Source organism: Myxocyprinus asiaticus, chromosome 13 (genome assembly GCF_019703515.2).
Source record: "Myxocyprinus asiaticus isolate MX2 ecotype Aquarium Trade chromosome 13, UBuf_Myxa_2, whole genome shotgun sequence".
In the NCBI taxonomy this organism is placed as follows: Eukaryota; Metazoa; Chordata; class Actinopteri; order Cypriniformes; family Catostomidae; genus Myxocyprinus; species Myxocyprinus asiaticus.
The window spans coordinates 34330739-34355598 of record NC_059356.1 but is presented as its reverse complement, the minus strand read 5'-3'; the positions used below and the strand labels follow the sequence as shown (position 1 = coordinate 34355598).

The window sequence follows — 24860 nt, the reverse complement described above, 5'->3', positions numbered from 1 at the left end:
AAGCCTCCCCCAAAATGAATGTTATTATTTTGAAATCCAATGTAATTTGAAAACGCGCCTTTTCCGGTTTCTGCTTGAATGACGTCACGAGCTGTGATTGGTGGAGCCGGCGCGGTGAAAGAAGTCTATGATATTTGGCGCCATTTGTCGAAAACAATTCATCTATATTAAATCCTATGTTATTACAGAATATTGGCTTTAAACGGTTGCTTCAACAGCACGTCCGATTCTCTAGATACCATTTTCATGGAAGGCGGATTTGTTGATGCGTAATAGCACATGTTATGTTTATTTTTAGCTAGTTTTTGGCATGTGTGTTGTTTAAGAAATGTGTAGATAGATATGCATTGTGTTCACTAAAACGCACTGTTGTATACAGATAGCTTTTTATGCCTTGTCCACTTGTAATTTTGGAGTATGTATCAACGTATCCCTGAAGAAAGAAAAAGAACCGGTGAGTGTCTGCATGGGTGCTTTATCGATATAAACATAGTTGACAGGTTAACTTTCTCAGCTTGGTAGTTGGATTGCAGTAAGATAACTGGCACATAAATTGTGTTTTCTGTTGAGTTTATTCATACTGAAATTGGAGCTTTTTTCTCAGTTTTATACAAACACATATTGTAAAACATTTTTAACTGAAACCTATATTATGCATGTTTTGAAATTGCTTAAATATTTTTGTTTTGAATTGTTTAATGTGTACAGGCTATTAGTTTGGAGGTAAATCAACAATGGCTGGGGCTGTTGCTGTTGCTATGGCAGCTGTCATGGAGGACTTTGAGGGTCAGGTATGTGTATTAAAAAGGCTTTATTAAATGGCAAAGTCTTGTTCTGACATTACATTTGAATTCTTGAAAGGGATATTTCACCCAAAAGTTATTTTTTTTCTCATCCTTGTGTGGTTCCAAACCTGTATGACTTTCCTTCTTCCGTGTTACTTCCGTGTAACCTTTAGTTACTTACATTGTTTTCTTTCATTTTATATTCTGTAGGGATTGGATTCGTAAGAAATGTAACAGTTCCAATTCCTCTTAACGATTCTTTCAGTAGCCTACTTTTGAGGAGGAATTATTTGGAAGAAAGAAATGCAATTCTTATTGCATTTACTGCCCTCAGCAGCCTGTTGCCAAATGATGAAATCATTTCAGATTTCTACAGAGAAGATAAAACAAATCAGAAATAAATTTAACACAATTCTTTTAAAGGCTGAAATGCAATCTGATAATTAATCCCAACTATAAATTAAATACAATTCTAAACATACAGGAAATGTGATAACCTTTATGTTATTATTATTAAATTATTCCACTGATTACAACAAAACTCATGTGTATGTTAAACAGCACATTGTCATATGAACAACCAGTTAGTAGCTGTACTGCCTGGTTGAAATCTCACAGGTCTGAAGTACAACATTAAAGGGATAGTTCACCCAAAAATGAAAATTCTCTCATCATTTACTCACCCTCATGGCATCCCAGCACAAATGAAGATTTTTTTTTAGAATATTATTTCAGTTCTGTAGGCAAGTGAATGGAAACCAAAACTTTGAAGCTCCAAAAAGCACATAAAGGCAGCATAAAAGTAATCCATATGACTCCAGTGGTTTAATCCATGTCTTCTGAAGCGATATGATAAAGATGGATTAGAAATAGATCAATATTTAAGTCCTTTTTTACTGAAAATCTCCATCTTTGACCTACTCACCAGTAGGTATTGATATGCACGAAGAATGCGAATTACCAAAAAAGAAAAACAAAAAGAAGATTGTAAATGTTGAGATTTATAGTTAACAATGACTTAAATATAAGTCTGTTTCTCATCCACACCTATCATATCACTTGGATTAAACCACTGGAGACGTGGATTAAACCACTGGAGTCGGATGGATTACTTTTATGCTGTCTTTATGTCCTTTTTGGACTTTCAAAGTTCTGGCCACCATTCACTTGCATTATATGGACCTACAGAGTTGAGATATTCTTTCTAAAAAATCTTTGTATTCTGCAGAAGAAAGTTATACACATCTGGGATGGCCTGAGGGTGTGTAAATGATGAGAGAATGTTCTTTTTGGTTGAACTACATAGTAACAGTTCCAGAGACTGTTTGGACTGTGTTATGTAATATAATGTTGTACTACATGCTTGTTAGATTTCAACAGTTCTTATTTCATTTCGAGTTGGACATTCATAACTTGGGCATCAGTATCAGATTAATTCAGTAACCACTCTGACTGATGTATACGTGACTTTGATTCACTAAAAAGAACCTGCTCATAAGGGCCATTTGCATGTGAATCGGACTACACCAGTAAGTCTGTTAAAAAAAACAGACATATAAAAGTCATTCATTGGGTGTCGGACAACACTGGGTGCACTGTGTGTTGCGCAAAAGATTCAAAAGAGAAGGCTCATAAGGGTCATTATTTTGGGAGTCGGACAACACTTATTGGTCAGACAAGATGGCCTGAATGGTCAAACAAGATTTTTTTGTGTTGTTTTACACTCCAGAATCGAATTAAGTTTATATGCTTATAATATTGCGGCCTAATATTTATAGCCCAATATGTGTAGCTTTAGTGCTGCTGACTGAAGTTTTCAGATGGTCCCTTACTACACCCTCCAAAGTTTTAGCACATTTTTTTAGCACAATGTGAGGACTTTTCAGACAGTCCTTTTCCCACCGTAGGCACAGTTTCAAATGAATATCAAGGTTAAATTAATGACCTTGAACGATTTCATGGTGACGCCATCGGACCAGCTTAAATACAGGACAAATCATGTCCTGTATTGATTAGATACTGGATGCATCATTTCATCTTTAAATATGGGACAAACATGTATTTTATGGTACGGGTGTGGCAGCCCTACTTGGGACTGCCGCTCTGAAATTATGATGTCCAGAAATGGATGTATGGAGCTAGCACATGCAACACTACATAAAGAGACCTTGTCCAAAAAGAACGATTCATAGCATTGATGGATTATTGTAATTGGACAGCTAATAATTAACATCAGAGAAATGCTGCCTCTTACGGTCGTTTACGTAAACCTGGAGATACAAACACGATTCAACAATAGAGGTCACTGTTGCCCCAAACATTGCAAGTGTACAGTTCTATACTTCTAATTGGTAATTTGTACTCCTGACAGAAAAGATCTTGTGACCCAGCAGACAATGATCCGCAACCCACTTTTGGGTCATGACCCAGTGATTGAGAAACCCTGTTCTACATGATGTCTTCTTTTGTTTTCCACAGATGAAAGTTAAACAGTTTGGAACAACATAATGATGAGTAAATTATGACAGAATTTTCATTTTTGGGAAACTTAACCCATAATCTCTTGTTTCTGTGCCTCTAGCCATGCAAGAAATTGAGGAAGGATGCAGATGCACCACCTGTCAGGACTATTACTAATTACTTTATGCCCAAGCAAGTGGAAAAACAGTTCTCCCCACCGCGTTCAAACAACATTATGGACTACTTTAAGAAGACCTCCCCTGCACAAATAAAAAGCTCTCCGGTAGCAAAAGACAACTCCCTGCAAATTTCAGAGCAAGTTAGAAGCTCTGAAACCTCTAGTAAACCTGTAAGGGCACAGGGCCAGAAACGAACCAGGAAGTCCAAGGAAAACAAGAAGTCCAAACAGGTGGATTCACAAGAGGTCACAGAGGATCTTGTCTTGTTAGAGAGCCCCAGTGAATCAGCTGTGAAGGAAAGTGCAATCTCTTCTACCAAGGGTAGTGACACTTCTGCCCTTCTGACTCAGACTAGTCATAATGTCTCTTCAGACAAGGAATCAGCTGGGAGGAAAAAAGCCACAGAGCCTGATCCAAATGCCATGAAGGTTAAGAATTCTGTGGAAAGTTCTGCACTGAATGCTCCTGTAGAGAGCAAGGGTAAGAGCAAGAAATCTTCTGTGAGGAGAAATAGAAAAGCAAAAGGTGCTTCTGAAGAGACTAAGCAGTGTGCCAGTGATGCTCAAGAGTCTGAGCAGCCGATTTGTGATACTAAATCAGAGAACACTGCAGATATGACAGCCATGCAGAGTAGCAGCACCATCACAATATCATTTAAAGACTTCCTGCAAAATCAGAGCCAAGAGCAGGAAGCAGGTAATGCTATTCCCAAGCCTGACTGCATTGCTCCTGACACTGTAAGTGAACAAAACACCTGTATTGATCAGAGTGACTCTGCAACTGGTCCTGTGCAGGTGTCACCCCGAACTCTCACGATCCAAGCAGAGGTACATCCCATTTCTCCCGATCATGAGTCAGTCAAGGTGGTCAAGGAGTTGAAAGTCGCATCTATTTTTAGTAGAAATAGAAAAGGTCAGATAAAAGAGGACAAGACTTCATCTGTTCCTACACCAGAGGTTAAACCAGATGTATTGCCTGACCACAAAAGGAAATCTAATGTTGTTCTTCTGGAGGAAGATTTGGAACTTGATGTGGTGGAGTCCAGCCCCATGCCTAAAAGCACTGAGGCAGAGAGAAAGCAATTTATGAATGCCTTCAAGCAGCCTAGCCTTGAAGGAGTGAAAAGCAAAACCAACAAGGGTCAGAGCAAGCAGAGCCAGGTTCAAGAGAAAGTTCCTGAGGCAGTAGGCGAGGAACAAGAAAAATCTCTGGAGAACAAATCAGAAGTGACCGGCTCTGAGCAGAATGAAGAACAGACAAGCAGTACTGGTGACAAAAAGAAGCGAGTTAGTAAGCCTGGGAAGAAGGGACAAGCAAAGGCCGCTGAAGATGCACTAGTTCCAACTCCGAAACCCAAGGAACTTTCTACAGAGATGGAGGTTGACAAACAAAGTAGCTTAGCTGATGATGAAGATAATGGCAAACAGACTGTAAGAGAGCTGAGGAGGTCGAACAGAGAGCTTTTACGTAGACAGTCAGCTGCTGTGCTCAATACAGATGCCACGTCACAGACTAAAGGGAAGCAAGAGAACACTGTAAATGATGATGTGACCCAAAATACACCCTCCTTGGCCTCCACCCCAAAGGAACACAGGCTGAAAAGGGGCATTTATAGAGCTGAAATGCTCTGCCCACCAGACCCGAAAGGCAGCCCCATCAGGTATGATCAACTTACTTAACGTTCCATAATCTCTTTGAATTGTTTCCTTGTGTTTTATAATCTTTAATTCAATTATTATCTGCCAGGATGAAAATCACCAGAGTATTTCCATCATCTGCCACAAGAGCTGGAGATTTTGAAATATCAAGTCCTCTTGCAATAAAGGTAACTAACACTTCTGAATGATTTTGTGGTGAGGAGAATCATTTTTTTTCATGAAATTTGCAGATATTACTTAAGATAACTCCCAAAAAATTCTGTTTGCTAGGACTTAAATGCAAGTAAAAAAAGAAAAAAGGCTAGAAAGCTGGTGCAGAAAGCCAAAGCTATTCAGCAAAGTAAAAAAGACACTATTAAGGAAAAGGAAACTCTACGACGCTCTTCAAGAAGCAAAGAATCCATCGTTAATTACTGTGAGGATGAGGTATGATAGTGAATACATCTTAAGTACACTGATGTAAATTTTGAGTTTACACATGAACTGCAGCTAATAATGGCTTTAGTTATTCTCTCATTTGTACAATTTTTTTGTTGTTCAATGTCTTCCTTTTAGGACTCAGTAGTGTTTTTGGAGCAGAGTAAATGCACCAGAGTAACTTCAGAGGAAAGCAGCAAAAAACAGAAAAATCATCGCAGTTTAAATGAGGTTTTGGGGAAAAGTACAGTTCAAAACAAAGCATTCAAGACTTCTGCAGGTAAATTACTCCTATATAAAAGTAATAAAAGCAAAAGCTTAAGTGTGTAGCTTTTTCGGTGTCAAAATACTTTCTCCTATCCCAGCTCTAACATGCAAAGACAACTATAAGTAAGCCATTCACAAATTCATTTTCTCAAACTATAAACACTGTGTCTCTGTGGCGCTTTGAAAATTCCCCTGTTTATTCTGAGCAGCCTGTCTAATCAGACACAAAAACTTTAACTTGACCAATGCCATGAGTTAGAGGCTGGACTAACTGATTGTTCAATTAACGGCAGACATGGGTGCATTCGGTTTTGAAAACCACGTTTATTTTTGCAATTTGAGATGGTGGCACTAGTAAGAAATTACACAAGTTAAAAAAAAAAAATGTCAGTGCCCTTTATTCTTTCTTTCTTTCTTTTTTTTTTTTTTTTTTTTTTTTGTTGTGGAAAGTGCAAAATGGTTGTTTGAAAAAAAAAAAAAAAAGAAGATAAATGTCCATTAACTTTTTCAGCTTCTAAACTCTCTTCTATTTGTAGAGAAAAAAGCTCAGAGACCATCAGGTGTCATCACAATCTTTGATGACAGCAGGTATTACACTATTAATTACAGACAATAAATAAACAGACTTGATCTCTTTAATTCTCTGAACTTCACTGTGTATTGTAAAAATTCTAATAAATGCCTTGACCTCACCTCTCCCCTTTAAGTCTAGAGGCATCGGAGAACTCTCAAGATGATGAACAGTTCAGAGCAAAGAGAGAGTTTCTGAAGAGTGGTCTTCCAGAGTCATTTAAAAAGCAGATTGCAAAGACAGCAGCCAGCCAAGAGGCTTACAATCAAGCTTGTGCTTCATTCCAGATGGTGTTGCATATCCAACAAAGGGCTGCAGGTAAGGTTGCACATTTCATTCTTCTTTTGGAGGCCCATGTTTATGTGTAGGGGACTATTGTGCTAATTTCTTTCCCTTTCTTTGTCAGATTGTTCATTGTGGAACCTCGGGTGGCCTTCAAATCCCTTCCTAATTTGCTTAAAGGAGTCCTATAATTTACCATCTGCACCACTGATGTTTTTGGAGAGGTCTTTGGATTATACTACAATTCCTACCAAGAGAACATTTTGCCAGCGGGTTTGTGGTCTTTTTTTTTTTTTTTGACAATTTCTAAACTTAAAGGGGGAGTTCACCCAAGAAATTCTGTCATTATTTTGTCCCCCCTTGTGTTGTTTAAAATCTGTATGACTTACTTTCTTCCAATGAACACAAAAGGAGATGTCAGGCAAAATGTTACCCTCAGTAACAATTCACTTTCATTGCATCTGTTTTCCATAAAAGGAAAGTGTGGTGACTAAGGGCTAACAACTTCTTTTGACAGAAGTTTCATATTTGGATGAACTATCCCTTTAAATGTTTCTTGTGAATATACAGTGCATTCAGAAAGTATTCAGACCCCTTAAGTTTTTCATATTTTGTTATGTTGCAGCCTTATGCTAAAATGCTTAAAAGAAATTCCCCACTTCAGTCTACACTCCATACCCCATAATGACAAAGCAAAAACCAGATTTTTGATAACTAAAGAAAAAACTGAAATATCGCATTGACATAAGTATTCAGACCCTTAACTCAGTACTTAGTTGAAGCATCTTTGGCAGCGATTACAGCCTCAGATCTTTTTGGGTATGATGCGACAAGCTTTGCACACCTGGATTTGGAGATTTTCTGCCATTTTTCTCTGCAGATCCTCTCAAGTTCTGTCAGGTTGGATGGGGACCGTCGGTGGACAGCCATTTTCAGGTCTCTCCAGAGATGTTCGATTGGGTTCAAGTCCGGGCTCTTGTTGGACCACTCAAGGACATTCACAGAGTTGTCCCTAAGCCACTCTTGCTTTGTCTTGGCTGTGTGCTTAGGGCCATTGTCCTGTTGGAAGGTGAACCTTCAGCCCAGTCTGAGGTCCTGAGGGCTCTAGTTTTCATTAAGGATATCTTTGTATTTTGCTGCGTTCAGCTTTTCTTGAACCCTGAGCAGTCCCCCAGTCCCTGCCGCTGAAAAACACCTCCACAGCATGATTCTACCACCACCATGCTTCACCGCTGGGATGGTATTGTGCAGGTGATGAGTGGTGCCTGGTTTCCTCCAGACATGACACTTGGAATTGAGGCTAAACAGTTAAATCTTCATTTAGAATCTTGTTTCTCACAGTCTGAGAGTCCTTTAGGTGCTTTTATATGTGTCTTGCACTGAGGAGGGCTTCAGTCTGGCCACTCTGCCATGAAGCCCAGATCGGTGTAGTGTTGCAGTGATGGTTGTCCTTTTGCAAGTTTCTCTCATCTCCACACATGATCTCTGGAGCTCAACCAGAGTGACCATCGGGTTCTTGGTCACCTCTCTTACCAAGGCCCTTCTCCCTCGATTGCTCAGTTTGGGCAGGCGGCCAGCTCTAGGAAGAGTCCTGGTTGTGCCAAACTTCTTCCATTTAAGAATTATGGAGGCCACTGTGCTCTTGGGAACCTTTAATGCAGCCAACATTTTTTTTTTTGTAGCCTTCCCCAGATCTGTGCCTTGACACAATCTTGTCTCTGAGCTCTGCAGGCAGTTCCTTTGACCTCATGGCTTGGTTTTTGCTCTGATATGCATTTTCAGCTGTGAGACAGGTGTGTGCCTTTCCAAATCATGTCCAATCAATTGAATTTGTCACATATGGACTCCAATCAAAGTGAAGAAACATCTCAAAGATGATCCAGAGAAATGGGATGCACCTGAGCTAAATTTCCAGTGTCATAGCAAAGGGTCTGAATACTTAGTGTCAGTGTGATATTTCAGTTTTCTTTTTAATAAATTTGCAAAGTTATCAAAAATCTGTTTTTTGCTTTGTCATTATGGGGTATGGAGTGTAGATTGTTTAAATCTTTAAATCTACAATTTAAAGCATTTTGCCATAAGGCTGCAACATAACAAAATGTGAAAAAAATGAAGGGATCTGAATACTTTCTGAATGCACTGTGTGTGTTTTTAAAGATAACCTTTTCAGTGATATTTGTGTGTATCTGACAGTGATAATAAAAGTCTCCATCCATTTTACATAAGAAATTTTACTTTTCTTTTATGTCAAGGTTTTTTGCTGTTGGAAAGAGATTTCTGAGCCTGTCAGGCAGCATCTTTTGGAGGAGATCAGAAACTCCAATCCCTCTTTCCCTCACCAGAGATTCTTCACACACTTTGTTAAGAGACATGAGGACTACAACCTTCAGGCCTCTGCATCAGGTGACTGTAAAATTAAATTAACACTGTTAAATTAAGGCACAAGAGATGACCATAAGTCAACAGGATTCATTGATTTTTCTTTGTATTTATACTGTACTTATTGTGTTCTATATAGGACCTGAAGTTGAGGCTAAAACATTCTGCCCTGCTGGATCATCGAAGTCAGGCATCGGAAGAAAACGGAAGCGTGTTGATGAAGGGGAAGGAACCGGCAAAGTGGGGAAAAAAACAAAGTCCAGTCACATAGAAGGGGACGTCATAGTGATCGATGGAAGTCCACCATCAGGGAAGTCAGGGGGTCCAGTAGCACAGGATGTCACTGAAACTGTGCCTTCTGTCAGAAATCGAAGAGGTCGATCACAGAGACAAAATAAGAAAGAAGAGCCGAAGCCTGCAGAGTTAACCTCACCTGTGGGAAACCAGAGTGAGTCTCCCATTACACTGGATTCCCCTGTGCCAGGAGCTACAGGCACAGAAGGTAAGAAATTAAATTAAACAAAATAATCTTAAGAGGCAGTATTTAGAAAATAATTAATCTTTGTAAATACGGAATAGGTGTCTTCCTATCAAAGACAACTTAAACTCTTTTAAAGCATGTACAGACTTACTTGTGATTCTTCAATTTACTGTGTAAATTGACTTACTTAAAATTCAGTCTACTTTACTGTGTGACATTTTTAATATAGTTGTTTATTCTCTCTCTTGTAGATGGGGTGAAAGAGGATGTGCTTTGGTCAGAGAAATATCAGCCACAGCACTCAAATGATGTAATTGGAAATATGGAATCTGTTCGGAGACTGCACAGGTCTTGCCTTTTAATTGAATTTCATTGATGCCAAGATTGGAAATCATTCCATTTCCTAATTGACATGCAAGTGATGACGTTTTTCTTGCATTTTTATTTTGATTGTTTAATTGCTGTTAGCTGGCTGAAAGAGTGGAAATTGAGAGCTGATCGGGAGGAGAAGAGAAAACAGCAAGAAAAGAAGCAAGAGGAGGACAGTAATGGTATTTAAAGCTTACACAAGAGCAAGTACACAGTACCTGCTGTTTTGCCTGCCACGTTCACAACCCATGAGTCCTAACTGTCCCACCTGTATATCTATGCAGACTCTTGGCTCTTAGGGGATGGTGGTGAGGGACTAGAAGAGATGGAAGATCTGTGTAACACACTGCTTATAATTGGACCCACTGGGGTGGGAAAAACTGCTGCGGTGTATGCCTGTGCTCAGGAACTGGGTTTCAAGGTCTGGTTCATTTTTCAATTCAGATCCATATTTTAGCATGTTTATAAAATGGGTAGGATATCTCTTGTGAGCTATAAACTTATAGTCTTGAATGCACTCTTCATGTTATCTCTGAAAGGAGGAGTTGTGTCTTGAAGTTCTCATTTTGAACACTGTCTGGTGTTCTTTAGAAAGGAAAACGTTGCAACCCAGCCTGTTGGTTTTCACCCTCCAGGTATTTGAAGTGAACTCTTCTTCTCAAAGAAGTGGTCGTCAGATCTTATCTCAGCTGAAAGAAGCCACTCAGTCTCACCAAGTGGACATCCAGGGTGTTAATGCCCACAAACCGTCCTACTTCAGCAATTATAGCAGCACCGGTACCAACCCCAAACCTGGCACCTCCCCAAGTATGTGCACATCCCACTGTTAATTCTTGATATTTATTTACATAACGAATGTGAAGTGTGAATTTGGGTGTAATACTTCAACATCTTTCCTCTAATCACAGGAAAGGTGAACTCTCCCAGAAGGGTTGTATCATCTCCCAGGAAGCCTCATCAGTCTCCTCGAAGTGCTCTGTCTAAGAGAGGCAGCTTGGCTCCTACTTCTCTGGCCAGTTTCTTCAAAGCAGGTGGAAGTTCTACAGGCAAAGAAGCAAACAATCTAGACAAGAAAGCACAGCCTGGTAACAATACAAAAACACTGATCTTAGTGAATCATCACCAAACATGAATGTTGAATAGATTGAGGTTTAATCCAGCTGACAGCTTTATTTTGGAAATTGTTTTCATGCTTCATGTTGCCAAGCTTCCTACAATATTTATCGCTTTTTCTCTGTTTTCAAAGCATGTAAAAAGAAGTCTACTAAAGCAAAGGACACAGACAACGAAAGCAAAGAGAGCATTAGTGGAACACCAGCAGGGACCAAGATATCCAATGAAGACCAGGGCAAGAGAACGGCAACATCCCTTATCTTATTCGAGGAGGTGGACGTCATATTTGATGATGACACTGGGTTCCTGGCTGCAGTAAAAACCTTCATGACCACAACCAAGAGACCAGTGATTCTAACAACCAGTGGTAAGTGGAATTAGAAAGCGCATAGAATCATGAGTTTGTAAATAATGAATTGGTCATCATGGGACCTTTTCTTTTTCTTGCAGATCTGACCTTTGGTGCTTCATTTGATGGGTACTTTGAAGAAATCCATTTTAAAGCTCCTTCAGTGGTAGGGACACTTTATTTTTTGCCTTTTTCTCTGCAAAAACAATGTCTCCACTATGTTGTGTGCTTCCTAGCTGTGGTAGTTAAAGCTTTGGGCTCTTTCAGGCAGATGTGTCCAGTTACCTACAGCTGCTGTGTCTGGCAGAAAACATGAGGACAGACAATAAAGATATGTCCTCACTGCTGGACTGGAACAGATGTGATATTCGTCAGAGCCTGCTGCACCTGCAGTTCTGGGCCTGCAGTGGTGGTGGACAGCAGGTGCAAAGGCCTCTACCTTCCTCAGGTAACATATTTTAAAGATCCTGAAAAGGGATGCTAAAAGCTGTCTGAGGATTCCATAATACCTGTATGTGAATATTCAGTAACAGAAAGGTTTTGTTTTACCCCATAGAGCTCAAATGTGAGGTTCAGTCTGTCAAAGCTGATGGTATGTGTGTCGATAGTTTACCACCCTGCCACACTGCTTGCACAGAGAGTTTGCTGGGGATCCTGAATTTGCAAACAGAAAATGTTGCAGATTCACTTCTGAAGGTGAGGTTTTTTTTTTTTTTTAATCTCTAAAACATAACACAAATGTCATTATGAGTTCCCATGGTCTTGGAAAACCTGGAATTATGATTTGTTCATGTGTGGGAAAAGTGATTTAAATGACTAAATTCTTAGAAAGTTGTGGAATTTTAATATATTGAATATAAATTCTTCTAGATTTGCTTTACTCAAAAAATATTTCATTGGCTAGATTTTGCTCTGTGAATGCTTGTGTAAAGACAGTTATTATGATTTTCTATCCATTGAGAGTAATGGCCTTCAAATCTCAAATCTTATTGCAGGCATTTGTACACCAAAATGTATAATTATTTTAAATGTATAAAGTTAAAGAATTTTGTTCCTGATCAATTGGCTCCCATTTTATAGCATGAGTCATCAGTACTTGAGAGTGTGAGGTGCTGGGATCTTCTCTCAGAGGTCCAGCGAAGGGGAGTAGATCTTCTCTATTCCAATATTGTGAGTCTGCTCCCTCTGCCCACTCGACCCTTATCGCCATCTTCCCTCAAATCACAAGCAGCACCACACCCACCGTCCCAACCTGAGCAAGTAACTCAGACTTTGAGTTTAAAAGTTTTGGAAGAGCCCTCTGATGATGGAAGTCCTCTTAAGGTGTCCTCCAGAATGAGGGGGAGGAAGAAGCTCTGCATGACCAATAAAGATGTTTTCCAGTCTGATTCAGAGTCGGAGGATGAGTGCCTCTTGATACCAAAGCCCAACAATGCTCCTGTTCAAAGGACTAATGAGGAACCAGCAGATCAGCCTGTTAAGGAGTCACATGTTTCTCAAGCTGCACCAGTGAAACTGAGATGTGCTGTGTTAACTGAAGCCGACAGAAAGAAGAATGTGCCAGTGTCACAGTGCTTGAACAGTTTAGCAGAGTACATGGACCACATGTCCTTCCTGGACTCGTCACTGTTTTACCAGCCATCTCAGACTGAGGGTTCCTGCAGACCACACTACTTTGGCTGGACTGGTGCAGAAGTCAAAAGCGGGATGACCGATGAGGTTCGGTTACAGTGTGGCAGCCAGGTAAATGGGATCAGTGCAGAGGAAATCCACTCTACACTGGGTCATTTAAGTTTTAGGAAGTGTAGGGCTGCGATCACCGAGGCCTGGGGAAGAGCTCAGGAACTGGAGGAGGAGATCCGAAGAGAGGCGGAGGAGGAGCTCACCCTCCTCGTGGCTCCACACAGACAAGGTTTCAGTCTCACTCAAATGACGCCCTGTGAATCAAGGTGAGAATGAATCTTCCATGTAGCTTTTTGTTTTTCATTAAAAACTATTCAATATAGTGTGTTTAGCATTACATTGACTTCATTGTTTCCATTAAGGCAGTTGGTACAAGGCATACAAAAAGGTGAGACGGTATGAGTTTATCTTGTGTTTTACAGGGTGATGGAGAGGAAGAGTGAGGTGATGAAATCAGTGCTTTCCAGCAGGTCAGCTGGAACACTGTGGAACCGAACAGCAGCGGCTCTGGACTATCTCCCCTCTCTACGTACCATTTGTAGGTCAGAGAGACTGAAGGAGCAGGGAAAGATCAAGCGCAGGTGAGTTTATCAGCGACATTCAAAGGCCATCCAAAGTACAGATTTATGAATATACTAAGTGCATATTAGAATGGTGTCAAGTTAATGCTCATAAATTTTCTGTGATATTAGTGATTGCAAAATGATGATTTCCCTTAAAAAAAATTTTAGGGGGATTTTTCCCCTTTTACACCCAATTTGGAATGCCCAATTCCCAATGCGCTTTTAAGTCCTCGTGGTCGCGTAGTGATTTGCCTCAATCCGGGTGGCGGAGGATGAATCCCAGTTGCCTCCGCATCTGAGACTGTCAGACCGCGCATCTTATCACGTGGCTTGTTGAGCACGTTGCCACGGAGACATAGCGCGTGTGGAGGCTTCACGCCATCCACCGCGGCATCCACGCTCAACTCACCACGCGCCCCACCGAGAACGAACCACATTATAGCGACCATGAGGAGGTTACCCCATGTGACTCTACCCTCCCTAGCAACCGGGCCAGTTTGGTTGCTTAGGAGACCCTGGGATTTGAACTAGCGAACTAGCGAACTCCAGGGGTGGTAGCCAGCATCTTTTACCACTGAGCTACCCAGGTCCCTATCTTTTCATTTTTTAAATGAGGTTTATTAATGCTTTATAATGGCAGACATCTGTTTCTCAATAGGAATCTCATCCCTGATTTGTCCACTAGGTGGCGCACTAACAGAGTCAGGAATTAATATTCAGTTAGCCATACATTATGCTACAGGCATTTTGAAAGACCACTGAGATCAATTTGGGAATATTTTATCAAACACACCTCAGTTTATGGTTTTTCCCAGCTGTTTTGGGCATCAGGGAACTTGCTAATTTGCATAACCTGTAAAGAACAAGCCATACCTGCATCTAAAATGAATGAGTTTCTCATCACTGAAATACCAAAAATACACTTACCAGGGCTCAACAATAAGGATAGCCCAGTGGCCAGGGGCCAGTCAGAAAGAGTTTCGGGCCAGTTGACAGAACTTCAACTTGCCAGACCAAGCCAGTGCTGTGTTGTCACTAAAAGTTACATTCATTGATCTTGGAAATGTGTTTTTATGTCTTGCAAACCTAATCATTTGGATTTCTGTGATTATATTGAAAATTGTTGTTGCAAATTCTGCTGAATTAAACTTACTACCGATGTAACACTATCTAGCCAGAAAACATAGATAAGGATTTGTCGAAACCTGTGAGAATAATTTCTGATAGACCTTATTCACGCTAGTGCCATCTTTGATTTTTAATGGGAATAACAGCAATGCTGTGAGGGATAGACTTACAGTCTCTTTAATGACATGAACAGTATAAAGCTGTATAAAGCTCCTAGATCACATTTGATTTTCCACAACTCATGTTGTCTGGAGTTCTTTGTATACTAAATGTTCTTGGACAGATATTTTATCAATGTTTTGTCCGTGGAATGATCCAAAAACACTAAACTGCAGTACAGCCCATAGAAGAGACTGCAAGTCTATTCCTCACAGCCTCGTTGTCATTACCATTAAAAATCAAAGATGGTGCTAGCGTGAATAGGTCTATAGTCTTGGTGACATCAGTAAAGGCTGGGTATATTTTGTTTTTCTGCGTTCTGGATGGGATTTTGCAGGGTTGACCATGTTGCCTTTCAAAGTATGCTGCAAACAAATACGAATGTGTTCAACAAATCTGTACTAAGAATGCTTTGCGATTTACTCTTTTAGTAAAGTCAGTGGCAGGAGCACGTATTCGCCGATGATGTTCGCAGACGCATGTAACAAGGTTATGTTTGGGAAAGGAGGAGGTGGGAACCAGCTGAGCAATCAAAGTTATATTTCAATAGGAACTTAAACAAAAAGACACAAAAACATAAACGCACACATGGCAGCTGCATGTGTCTCTCCCTCTCTCCCCCTAACTGCAGGGTGGGGGGAGGAGGTTGCTGCCCTTCTGGCCCCGCCTGCCGGCAGGCTTTCCCCCACCTCTCTAGAGCTGGGGAGGGGACAAAGGGAGGGAAAAACAAAACAAAAAGAGAGGAGAGGGAAAGGGCAAGGCGGAGCGACAGTGAGAGGAGAGAGAGAAAAAAAACTTGCTCGCCGGTTCCCAGACACGCCGTCGCCTGGTCCTCGATCACTCCTCAACCCTCTGGCGGATGACAGCCAGAACTCCAACACCTGGACGATGGAACGCCCCTCCGTGTTTTGGCGGCCAGTAGGGAGCTGTTTTCCAGCTAAACTATTTTATTGTAAAGAAAACATAACATGTAATGCAAAATACAAATATTATTCATGGCAAATATAAATACAAAAATACTCACTAAATACTAAAAGACTTTTATTTATTTATTTATTTAATTTTCTTTTTTGGAGGGAGCCAGTGAACAAATCGGAACTACTGGCCTGACCAGCCAGCAGAAAAAATCCTTAATGTTTTAATTAATTTTTAAATGGTAGCATTTTCACCTTATATCTTCACCATACAAATATACACCAATCAGCCACAACATTAAAACCACCTGCCTAATATTGTGTAGGTTCCCCTTGTGCCGCCAAAACTGCATCTCAAAATAGATGCTATTCTTCTCACAATAATTGTTCAGAGCGGTTATCTGAGTTACTGTTGACTTTGTCAGATCGAACCAGTCTGGCCATTCTTTGTTGACCTCTCTCATCAACAAGGTGTTTATGTCCACACAACTGCCGCTCACTGGATGTTTTTTGTTTTTGGCACCATTCTGAGTAAATTCTAGAGACTGTTGTGCGTGAAAATCCCAGGAGATCAGCAGTTACAGAAATACTCAAACCAGCCAGTCTGGCACCAACTGTCATCAATGCGATTATCTAAGCAGCCAATTGTGTGGCAGCAGTGCAGTGCATAAAATCATGCAGATATGGGTCAAGAGCCTCAGTTAATGTTCACATCAACCGTCAGAATGGAGAAAAATGTGATCTCAGTGATTTGGACTGTGACATGATTGTTGGTGCCAGATGGGCTGGTTTGAGTATTTCTGTAACTGCTGATCTCCTGGGATTTCTCTAGAATTTACTCTGAATGGTGTCAAAAAAACAAAACTTCCAGTGAGCAGCAGTTCTGTGGATGGAAATGCCTTGTTGATGAGTGAGGTCAACGTAGAATGGCCAGACTGGCTCTAGCTGACAAAGTCTATGGTAACTCAGACAACCGCTCTGTACAATTGTGTTGAGAAGAATATAATCTCAGAATGCTATTCTGAGATGTGGGTTGGTGCTGTTTTGGCAGTATGAGGGGGACCTACACAACATTAGGCAGGTGGTTTTAATGTTGTGGCTGATTGGTGTATATTTACTTTTTAATACAATACAAAACATTTTGGTGCACATAAAACAATCTGATAACCCTAACTTCCATTTATAACATTAACTGCTCATACAGAACGGTGTACATCCATTAACCTAAGACACAGGGCAACAAGCTTTAAAACTCAAATATCTGATTTGTTGCTTGGAATTTAAAAAATCATGATTATAGTTATGTCTCCTATCTTTACAAAGTAACATGAAATAGTCTCTAGTCAGGGGCACTCACCTGACCATCCTGATTCTATTATTCAGAATAGATGACTGGTTTGTCATGTGGTAGAATGCAAGAAAAACATTTTTGATAACAGACAAACCTTGGACTGGATATTGTAACAAACATTCTCAATCTGTGTAATTAAACCTCATATTTATCAAAGTGGTTAAAACTACACAATGTCTTCTCTTAACCATTGGGGACCTGCGCCTTAACATGTCTGAAAGACGACACACCCATGTTTATGAATAGAGACCATGCTCTAGAAACATCTAAAAAGTCTACCCTTTGTTAGAGTCTCTGTAGAAGTGAGATTACTTCCAGTTATTCAGATACCACACAGAGGCTGAATAGTGACAAGGGAAACGTCTCGGTTACATACGTACCCTCAGTTCCCTGAGACGGAGAGAACGAGACATTGCGTTTTCCTAACGAATATGGGAAGTGTCCTTCCACATGACCTAGTGAAAACTCTCTTCAATAATGCCAATATTCTAATATTGGCTATGGTGTTTGAGCCACACCCTTTTAGGCGCGAAGATGTCTGTTAGTCTGTTATAAAAGCAGACACGCAAACACCATTCCTCTGAATTTTCTGACTGAGGAACAAAGAGCGCATCGCTCGCACCTCAAAGAACTTTGAGTCTGGTTCCTTTCATCTCAGGGAACCGAGGTTACATACGTATCCTAGGTGTTCCTTTAAGACTCAGTACATTGCGTTTTGCTTACGCATATGGGAACAGAATCCCATCACGCCGCACTACACAACATAACCTCCCAGAGAGGAAACATGACGCCACAGTCTCGTGGGACGGCAACCGACATGAGTATGCCGCAGTGAGTGACCCTCATGTTGGGTCAGGAGGGGAGCACTCAGAATGGATATATGAACTATAGTCATATAGTATGAATTAGCCACTTCACAAACCCAGTCCGGAAGGGAGTTTATTTATATGAAAGTGCTTGTGACTTTATGGTAAATTACAACAGCCTGAATGCAGGTGGTTGTGTAATATGATGGGGAGCACATACTTAAAGGGAGGGGCATAAGTATATGTTTGGCAAACGGAATAGCAAGCGCTCTAAACAAAGAGGACTTGTGAAGAGAGAGACGTTTTGTCTAGGTTGTAAAACTTGGAAATGTGTTTTGAGAAGACCATCCTGCTGCAAAACGTATGTCTTGTAAAGACACACCATGAGGCAAATATTACCCTGTGACTCGTAAGCCAGGGCAATCACATCAACAATCCAGTGAGAAAGTCTTTGCTGGGAGATGAACATTTCATGCGTCCTCCATAGCACACAAAGAGCTGATCAGACAGTCTGAACTGGCGGGTGCGCTCAACATATGCATGTAGCGCAAAACAAATGCAAGGATTTTTCCTCATCTGAATTAAATGGAGGAGGAAAGAACGCTTGAAGAGCGTGGTTAGAACCTTAGGTACATAGCCTTTTCTGGGTTTGACAGTGGCTTTTGAAAGACCGGGGACAGACTCCAGACATGAATTGTCAATTGATAGTGCATTAAGTCATCGACCCATTTTATTGAGGCCAGAGCCAGCAATAGTGCAGTCTTAATAGAGAGCATGCACAAATCAAAGAGTCCAAAAGCTCGAAGGGGGACCCTGTGAGTGCTTTTAGGACCAAAGTTAGGTCGGGACTGTTGCCGGCCAAGGTGGATTTAATCGTCTTGCTCCTCTAAGGAACTTTATGATTAAATCATGTTTGCCTGTGAGTGATATGCAGATATAGTCGCCACATAAACTTTGAGCATTGATGGAGTGAGTCCTGCGTGTAATCGCTCTTGAAGATATATGAGAATTTCATGTATGGGGCAGTTTATTGGGTCTTTGCCATGTGACCAATCAGTGAACACATTCCATTTTAGCACATAGAGGCGTCTTGTGGACGGCACTCTGGCCTGTAAAATGGTGTTCATGACTGAATGCATCAGTTCTGGTGTGTTTAGTGCGCTCCATTCATGGGCCATACATGCAGGTTCCACAGCTTGGGCTGGGGATGTCAGATTGTGCCTTGCGCCTGAGAGAGGAGATCCCTACTCAGCGGTATTTCCCATAGCGAGCCGTCTAACATCTCTCATTTCCAGAAACCATGGCTGATTTGGCCGTTTCGGCGCAACCAATAGAATTGTTTCCTTGTCCTCTCGGACTTTGCATATGACAGAGTGAATTAGGCACACCTGGGGAAATGCATATTTGTGTTTCACTGGCCATTTGTGGGCCATTGCGTCCATTCTTAGCAGGGCTTGGGACTTCAAGTACCAGAGGGGACAGTGGGCGTTCTCCACTGAGGCAAATAGATCAATTTCTGCTTTGCCGAATATTTCCCAAATCCTCAGGACTGACCGACAGCGTGACAATAAGTCCGCACCGTAATTCAGATGGCCTGGGACATGTCGCTCTCAGGGAAAGTAGATGACGCTCGCTCCACAGGAGCAGGTGACGTGTCAGTCTCATCAATAGTGGCGAATGAATTCCGCCTTGGCGGTTTATATACGCCACAACTGTCATGTTGTCTGAGCAATGACAGTACGCTGTTTCTGACTGAAAAGCCTTCAAGGCTAGGAATACAGCTGATAGCTCTAGGCGGTTGATGTGCCACGCCTTCCTCGCACCTGTCCAGGTGCCGAAAGCCGGGCGTCCATCACACACTCAACCCCCAATTTTTGTTGGAAGCGTCCGTAGTCACCGCTTTCTGCCTGAAAATCTGCCCCAGAGTGACACCTCACTGGTAAAAGGCAGGAGCTGTCCAAGGTGCTAGAGCAACTATATAGCAGCAAGATATAGTGATGCGCATGCGCCCATGGCGCCAAACACGTTGTGGCACACGGCGCTTGAGCCAGCACTGAAGAAGTCTCATGTGTAAAAGGCTGAGTTAGCGAGCATAGGGCTTTAGGCCGGGTGCTGGCTAAAAACAGATCGGGAGCAAACCTGCTGTGATATATTATTCCGTTTCGGCATAAAGTGTCTCATAACCTGCGAGTGTTGCTTAGTCATGCTCGGCAAATTTATCCACAGAGCCACCGAAGAGGCCGGCTGGAGACACTGGAGCATCCAACAGAGCGGCTTTATCCTTGTCACGCATTCCCGTGAGGGTCAGCCAGATGTGACAATCCAGAACTACCAGATTTCTCATTGACTTGCCAATGGCCTGTGTAGTGAATTTCGTGGCATGCAGCGCTAAGTCCGTAGCGGTGCGGAGCACTTTGAATGTCTCTGGTCCGTTGCCTTGCTCATCCATTTGCTTGAGGAGCTTGGCTTGAAAGACCTGGAGCACCACCATCGCGTAGAGTGCTGAACCAGCTTGGCCTGCTGCTGAGTATGCTCTTCCAGCCAGTGCGGACGTCAGTCGACACGGCTTGGAAGGGTGAATGGGGCGTGATTTCCATGCCCTGCTACTCACCGGGCAGAGGTGTGCTGCTACCTCCTCATCCACAGGGGGTAGTTGGGCATAACCGTTTTCATCCCCGTGATCCACATTAGAGTGGATGTAATCGCTGCACGGGCGAGCCGAATAGGGCACACGCCAAGATTTTGACAGTTCGTTATGAACTCCATGGAAGAACGGAGCAGATCTATGGGACACGGTCGCTTGACAGCATCCAGACTGCAGAAACCATTCATCAAGGCAAGATTGTGTAGGTTCCTCTGGAGCAGACCACTTGATATCGAGCTCTTCTACCACCCTTCAAAGGATGCGAAGCATCTCCTTGTCAGTGGCGCGTACACGCTCCTCACTGGGGGAAGGGGCGGTAGCATCATCCACTAACCACTCGCCTGATGCAGCGAGAGACATGACATCGTCATCATCCCCAGCGTCAGAACCGCCAAACGAGACGAGGCCGAGATTGCGGGTCGAGGGCTGGCACGAGGTCCACATCAAATTCATCCTGCTCAACTTCACAGCCCCGCTGTGCCTCCTCGTGTGATCCCTTGGGTGTCACAGAAGAGGCGGTTGGGAGGGCGCGGGAGGCTGAATTGTCCCTCAGAATGTGGGCGATTTGCGAGCAAAGCGTCTTGAGACTCATGCCCTCGCAGTTAGGGCAGTCTTTCTCCATGAGAGCTGACTCAACGTGGGCGCGGCCCAGACAAAGATTGCAGATCATGCTGATCTGACGCACGAGGACCACTTACGGTACAACATCTTTAAAAAGACACAAACGCGTAAGTGATTATTTTTATATATATATATACACACACACACACACACACAATAAAACAATATACAATTGCTTATAAGGATACACAACTCCTGCCGAAGCGCTGCAGGAAATCAGGATGCTGAAGTGGCCTGTTCACCAGCGAAGTATCAAGCAGCGAGGTGATGTTCGCCGAAGCACTGCAGGTTAGCGGAGTGTCTTCTCATTGCCGTGAAGATCCCCCCTGCTGACTCGTGTAGTCGACGGCGAAGCAGTAGAGGGCTTCTAGACAAGAGATGAATCGCTGTCTTGAAGGAAGAAAATTCTGAGGAATGGTGTTTGTGCACCTGCTTTTATAGCTGACAGTTTCACACCTAAAAGAGTGGGGCTCAAACCCCATAGCCAATATTAGAATATTGGCGTTATTGTGGAGAGGTTTCAACTAGGTCGTGTGGAAGGACACTCCCCATATGCATTAGCAAAATCCAATGTAAGGGTCGTAAGGGAACACCTTTTGCACAGTGGGTAGTAGTGTTGTCAAAAGTACCGTGTGGCAAATCAGGTTCTCAATGTGGAAGTGGGGACCGGGTGAACAATCCACGTCAGTCATTTAATAAACAGTTTTCAGTGTATAACAAAAAAAAAAAATACACGCACTGCTTTTCAGCCAGCTACGTATAAACATAAAGACACATAAACACGTACAGGCTTCGTGCATCTCTCCCTCAAACTTCAGCTCCGGCTCCACCTTATCCCTCTCCCGGCTGATTGCGATCATTCTCCCCCAGCCATCCCTCATCGCTCGGCCACGCCCCCCTGCTCTCCACATACCCCATCGCCTGACTCAGGCCAGGGAGCCATCTGGCCTCACTGGTATCGCTACCAACTACTGAAATTTTGGTACCGTGACAACATTAGTGGGTAGATTTCACTAGTTAAGATTACCCACAGCCTTTACAGCAGATGAAAGAGTCAAGCAAAAAAGAAACAACTGTCAATGTCACTATGTGGTTCATAAAACCACATAACCGATGGCTCAAAATGCTAACCGCAGCTTTATCATTTCAACTTGCATCTCAAGAATTTGCTATAAATATATGTTCTTATGCCATACAATAAATAAAGTACAACATGTTGACTACTGAATCTGTTTTCATACTGATGCTAATTATTTGCTGAGCTGTCAAGGAAGTGTGGAAAATAAACTTGGGCAAGGTGCACGGGCCCAGCACTATAAACAAAATGCAACGGAGGGACAGGATGTGGGTTTTGCAAAGCTTAAATATAGCATAAGGTCATAAATGAGTAAGTGCTGTTTTGTTCCTCTTCTAAATATTCTTATCCACACAAATGAGTGTTTTACTGTTTGAAAACCATCCCTTTTTGATCTGGACCTGTCAATGCCCACTGTTATGTTCTGTATGCCATGTTATCATACTGACTTGACTTGTTTTGTAGTGCTAAAAACCTACTTAATGATAATTTTGTGTTGAATGTGGAACTTCAGTTTCCTGAATTTTTTATTTTTTTTAAATTTTTTTTCAGATTCCTGCACTATTTAAATGGCATACACTTCGCTCTTCCCAAAAGCACGGTGGAGTTTCTGGCCTCTGAGTTCCCTTAAATAACATCTTTAGGCAGCTACTTAAGTGCTGCTGGAATTATGCATTTATACAGTAATATATACTCAGATAAGGAGTGTGGTTTTATGTTGTCTTGCGGACAGGACTGATTTGTGTTGAAATGTTTTAAATTTGCTGTTGCGCATTATGAAGATCGGTATGTTTTGTACTTTTAATTTTACAAAATATTTTATCAAGTAATAAATTTGGATTTGCTATTTGCCAGCAAACACTTTTTTTCTTAAAAATTGTATGTAAATTGCAAGAACTCTGTAAATGTGATGGTGCTATAAGAATTTGTTTACAGATATTATTTTACCTGGTTGCCCTGTTTATTTCGTCATTATGTGGTTGTGGAACTCAGGTGTTAGATGATGTTTTTTTTCATGAAACTTCAAGTCATGAATCTTTTTTCACTTCCACAGTGAAACCATCTCCTAAATGTAGCAATTTTAATTCACTTGAATTCAGGACAACAAATGTGTAACTTTTTTTTCCCTCCAGTAAAAAACCAATGATGTTGCAACATTATTTTTTATGCAATTACAATGTGATTGACAGTTTGGGATGAATGAGTGACTGGAATTGATATAATTACTGGCTTACTGGGTTAGCCAGGTGTAATTTGAATTTTTTTAATATGGACGATTTAAGCAGTTGTAACAGTCTTAGTAATCAAAGGGAGCGCAATCTCATATCTTGTGTTAGGGGCCGTTCACACCGAATGTCTTTTTGTTCGTCTGCACTCTTTAGCCATTGTTCTTATACACTGATCAGCCACACCATTAAAACCACCTGCCTAATATTGTGTAGGTCCCCCTAGTGCTGCCAAAACAGTGCCAACCTGACTCAGAATAGCATTCTGATATGATATTCTTCTCACCACAATTGTACAGAGCGGTTATCTGAGTTACCATAGATTTTGTCAGTTCAAACCAGTCTGGCCATTCTCTGTTGACCTCTCTCATCAGCAAGGCATTAGTTCACAGAACTGCTGCTCACTTGATGTTTTTCGCACCATTCCGAGTAAAATCTAGAGACTGTTGTGGGTGAAAATCCCAGGAGAACAGTAGTTACAGAAATATTCAAACCAGCCCATCTCGCACCAACAATCATCCTTGTGATTATCCAATCAGCCAATCGTTTGGCAGCAGTGCAGTGTATAAAATCATGCAGATACAGGTCAGGAACTTAAGTTATTGTTCACATCAACCATTAGAATGGGGAAAAAATTTGATCTCGGTGATTTGGACTGTGGCATGATTGTTGGTGCCAGACAGGCTGGTTTGAGTATTTCTGTAACTGCTGATCTCCTGGGATTTTCACACAAAGCAGTCTCTAGAATTTACTCGGAATGGTGCCAAAAACAAAAAACATCCAGTGAGTGGCTGTTCTGTGGATGGAAATGCTTCTGAGGTCAACAGAGAATGGCCAGACTGGTTTCAACTGACAAAGTCTACGATAACTCATAACTGCTCTGTACAATTGTGAGAAGAATATCATATCAGAATGCTATTCTAAGATACAGATTGATGCTGTTTTGGCGGCACGAGGGGGACCTACAGTGGTGTGAAAAAGTGTTTGCCCCCTTCCTGATTTCTTATTTTTTTGCAAGTTTGTCACACTTAAATGTTTCATATCATCAAACAAGTTTAAATATTAGTCAGAGATAACACAAGTAAACACAAAATGCAGTTTTTAAATGAAGGTTGTTATTATTAAGGGAAAACAAAATCCAAACCTACATGGCCCTGTGTGAAAAAGTGTTTGCCCCACCTGTTAAAACATGAACCACATTTAAGTTATCACACCTGAGTTCAATTTCTCTAGCCACACCCAGGCCTGATTACTGCCACACCTGTTCTCAATCAAGAAATCACTTAAATAGGACCTGCCTGACAAAGTGAAGTAGACCAAAAGATCGACATCATGCCGAGATCCAAAGAAATTCAGGAACAAATGAGAAATGAAGTAATT

At 41.6% G+C, this 24860-nt stretch overlaps 1 protein-coding gene across 2 annotated transcripts; it reads left to right on the top strand.

The window, feature by feature from the left end:
* The first annotated feature begins 157 nt into the window (after nt 1-157).
* LOC127450857 (ATPase family AAA domain-containing protein 5-like) lies at nt 158-23401 on the top strand. Of its 2 annotated transcripts, none has more exons than XM_051715278.1 (23): nt 158-454; nt 709-791; nt 3367-5084; nt 5171-5249; nt 5353-5508; nt 5638-5779; nt 6303-6354; nt 6474-6655; nt 6744-6892; nt 8872-9022; nt 9138-9500; nt 9731-9827; nt 9948-10030; nt 10133-10269; nt 10484-10655; nt 10757-10879; nt 11095-11328; nt 11412-11476; nt 11578-11758; nt 11867-12006; nt 12391-13259; nt 13416-13574; nt 22807-23401. In XM_051715278.1, the coding sequence occupies exons 2-23, from the start codon at nt 735-737 to the stop codon at nt 22883-22885; spliced, it is 5388 nt and encodes a 1795-aa protein (XP_051571238.1). In that variant the 5' UTR covers nt 158-454; nt 709-734; the 3' UTR covers nt 22886-23401. The 2 variants fall into 2 exon arrangements, with proteins under 2 accessions (XP_051571238.1, XP_051571237.1); XM_051715277.1 differs by having other exon boundaries at nt 10757-10933.
* The last annotated feature ends 1459 nt before the right edge of the window (nt 23402-24860 follow it).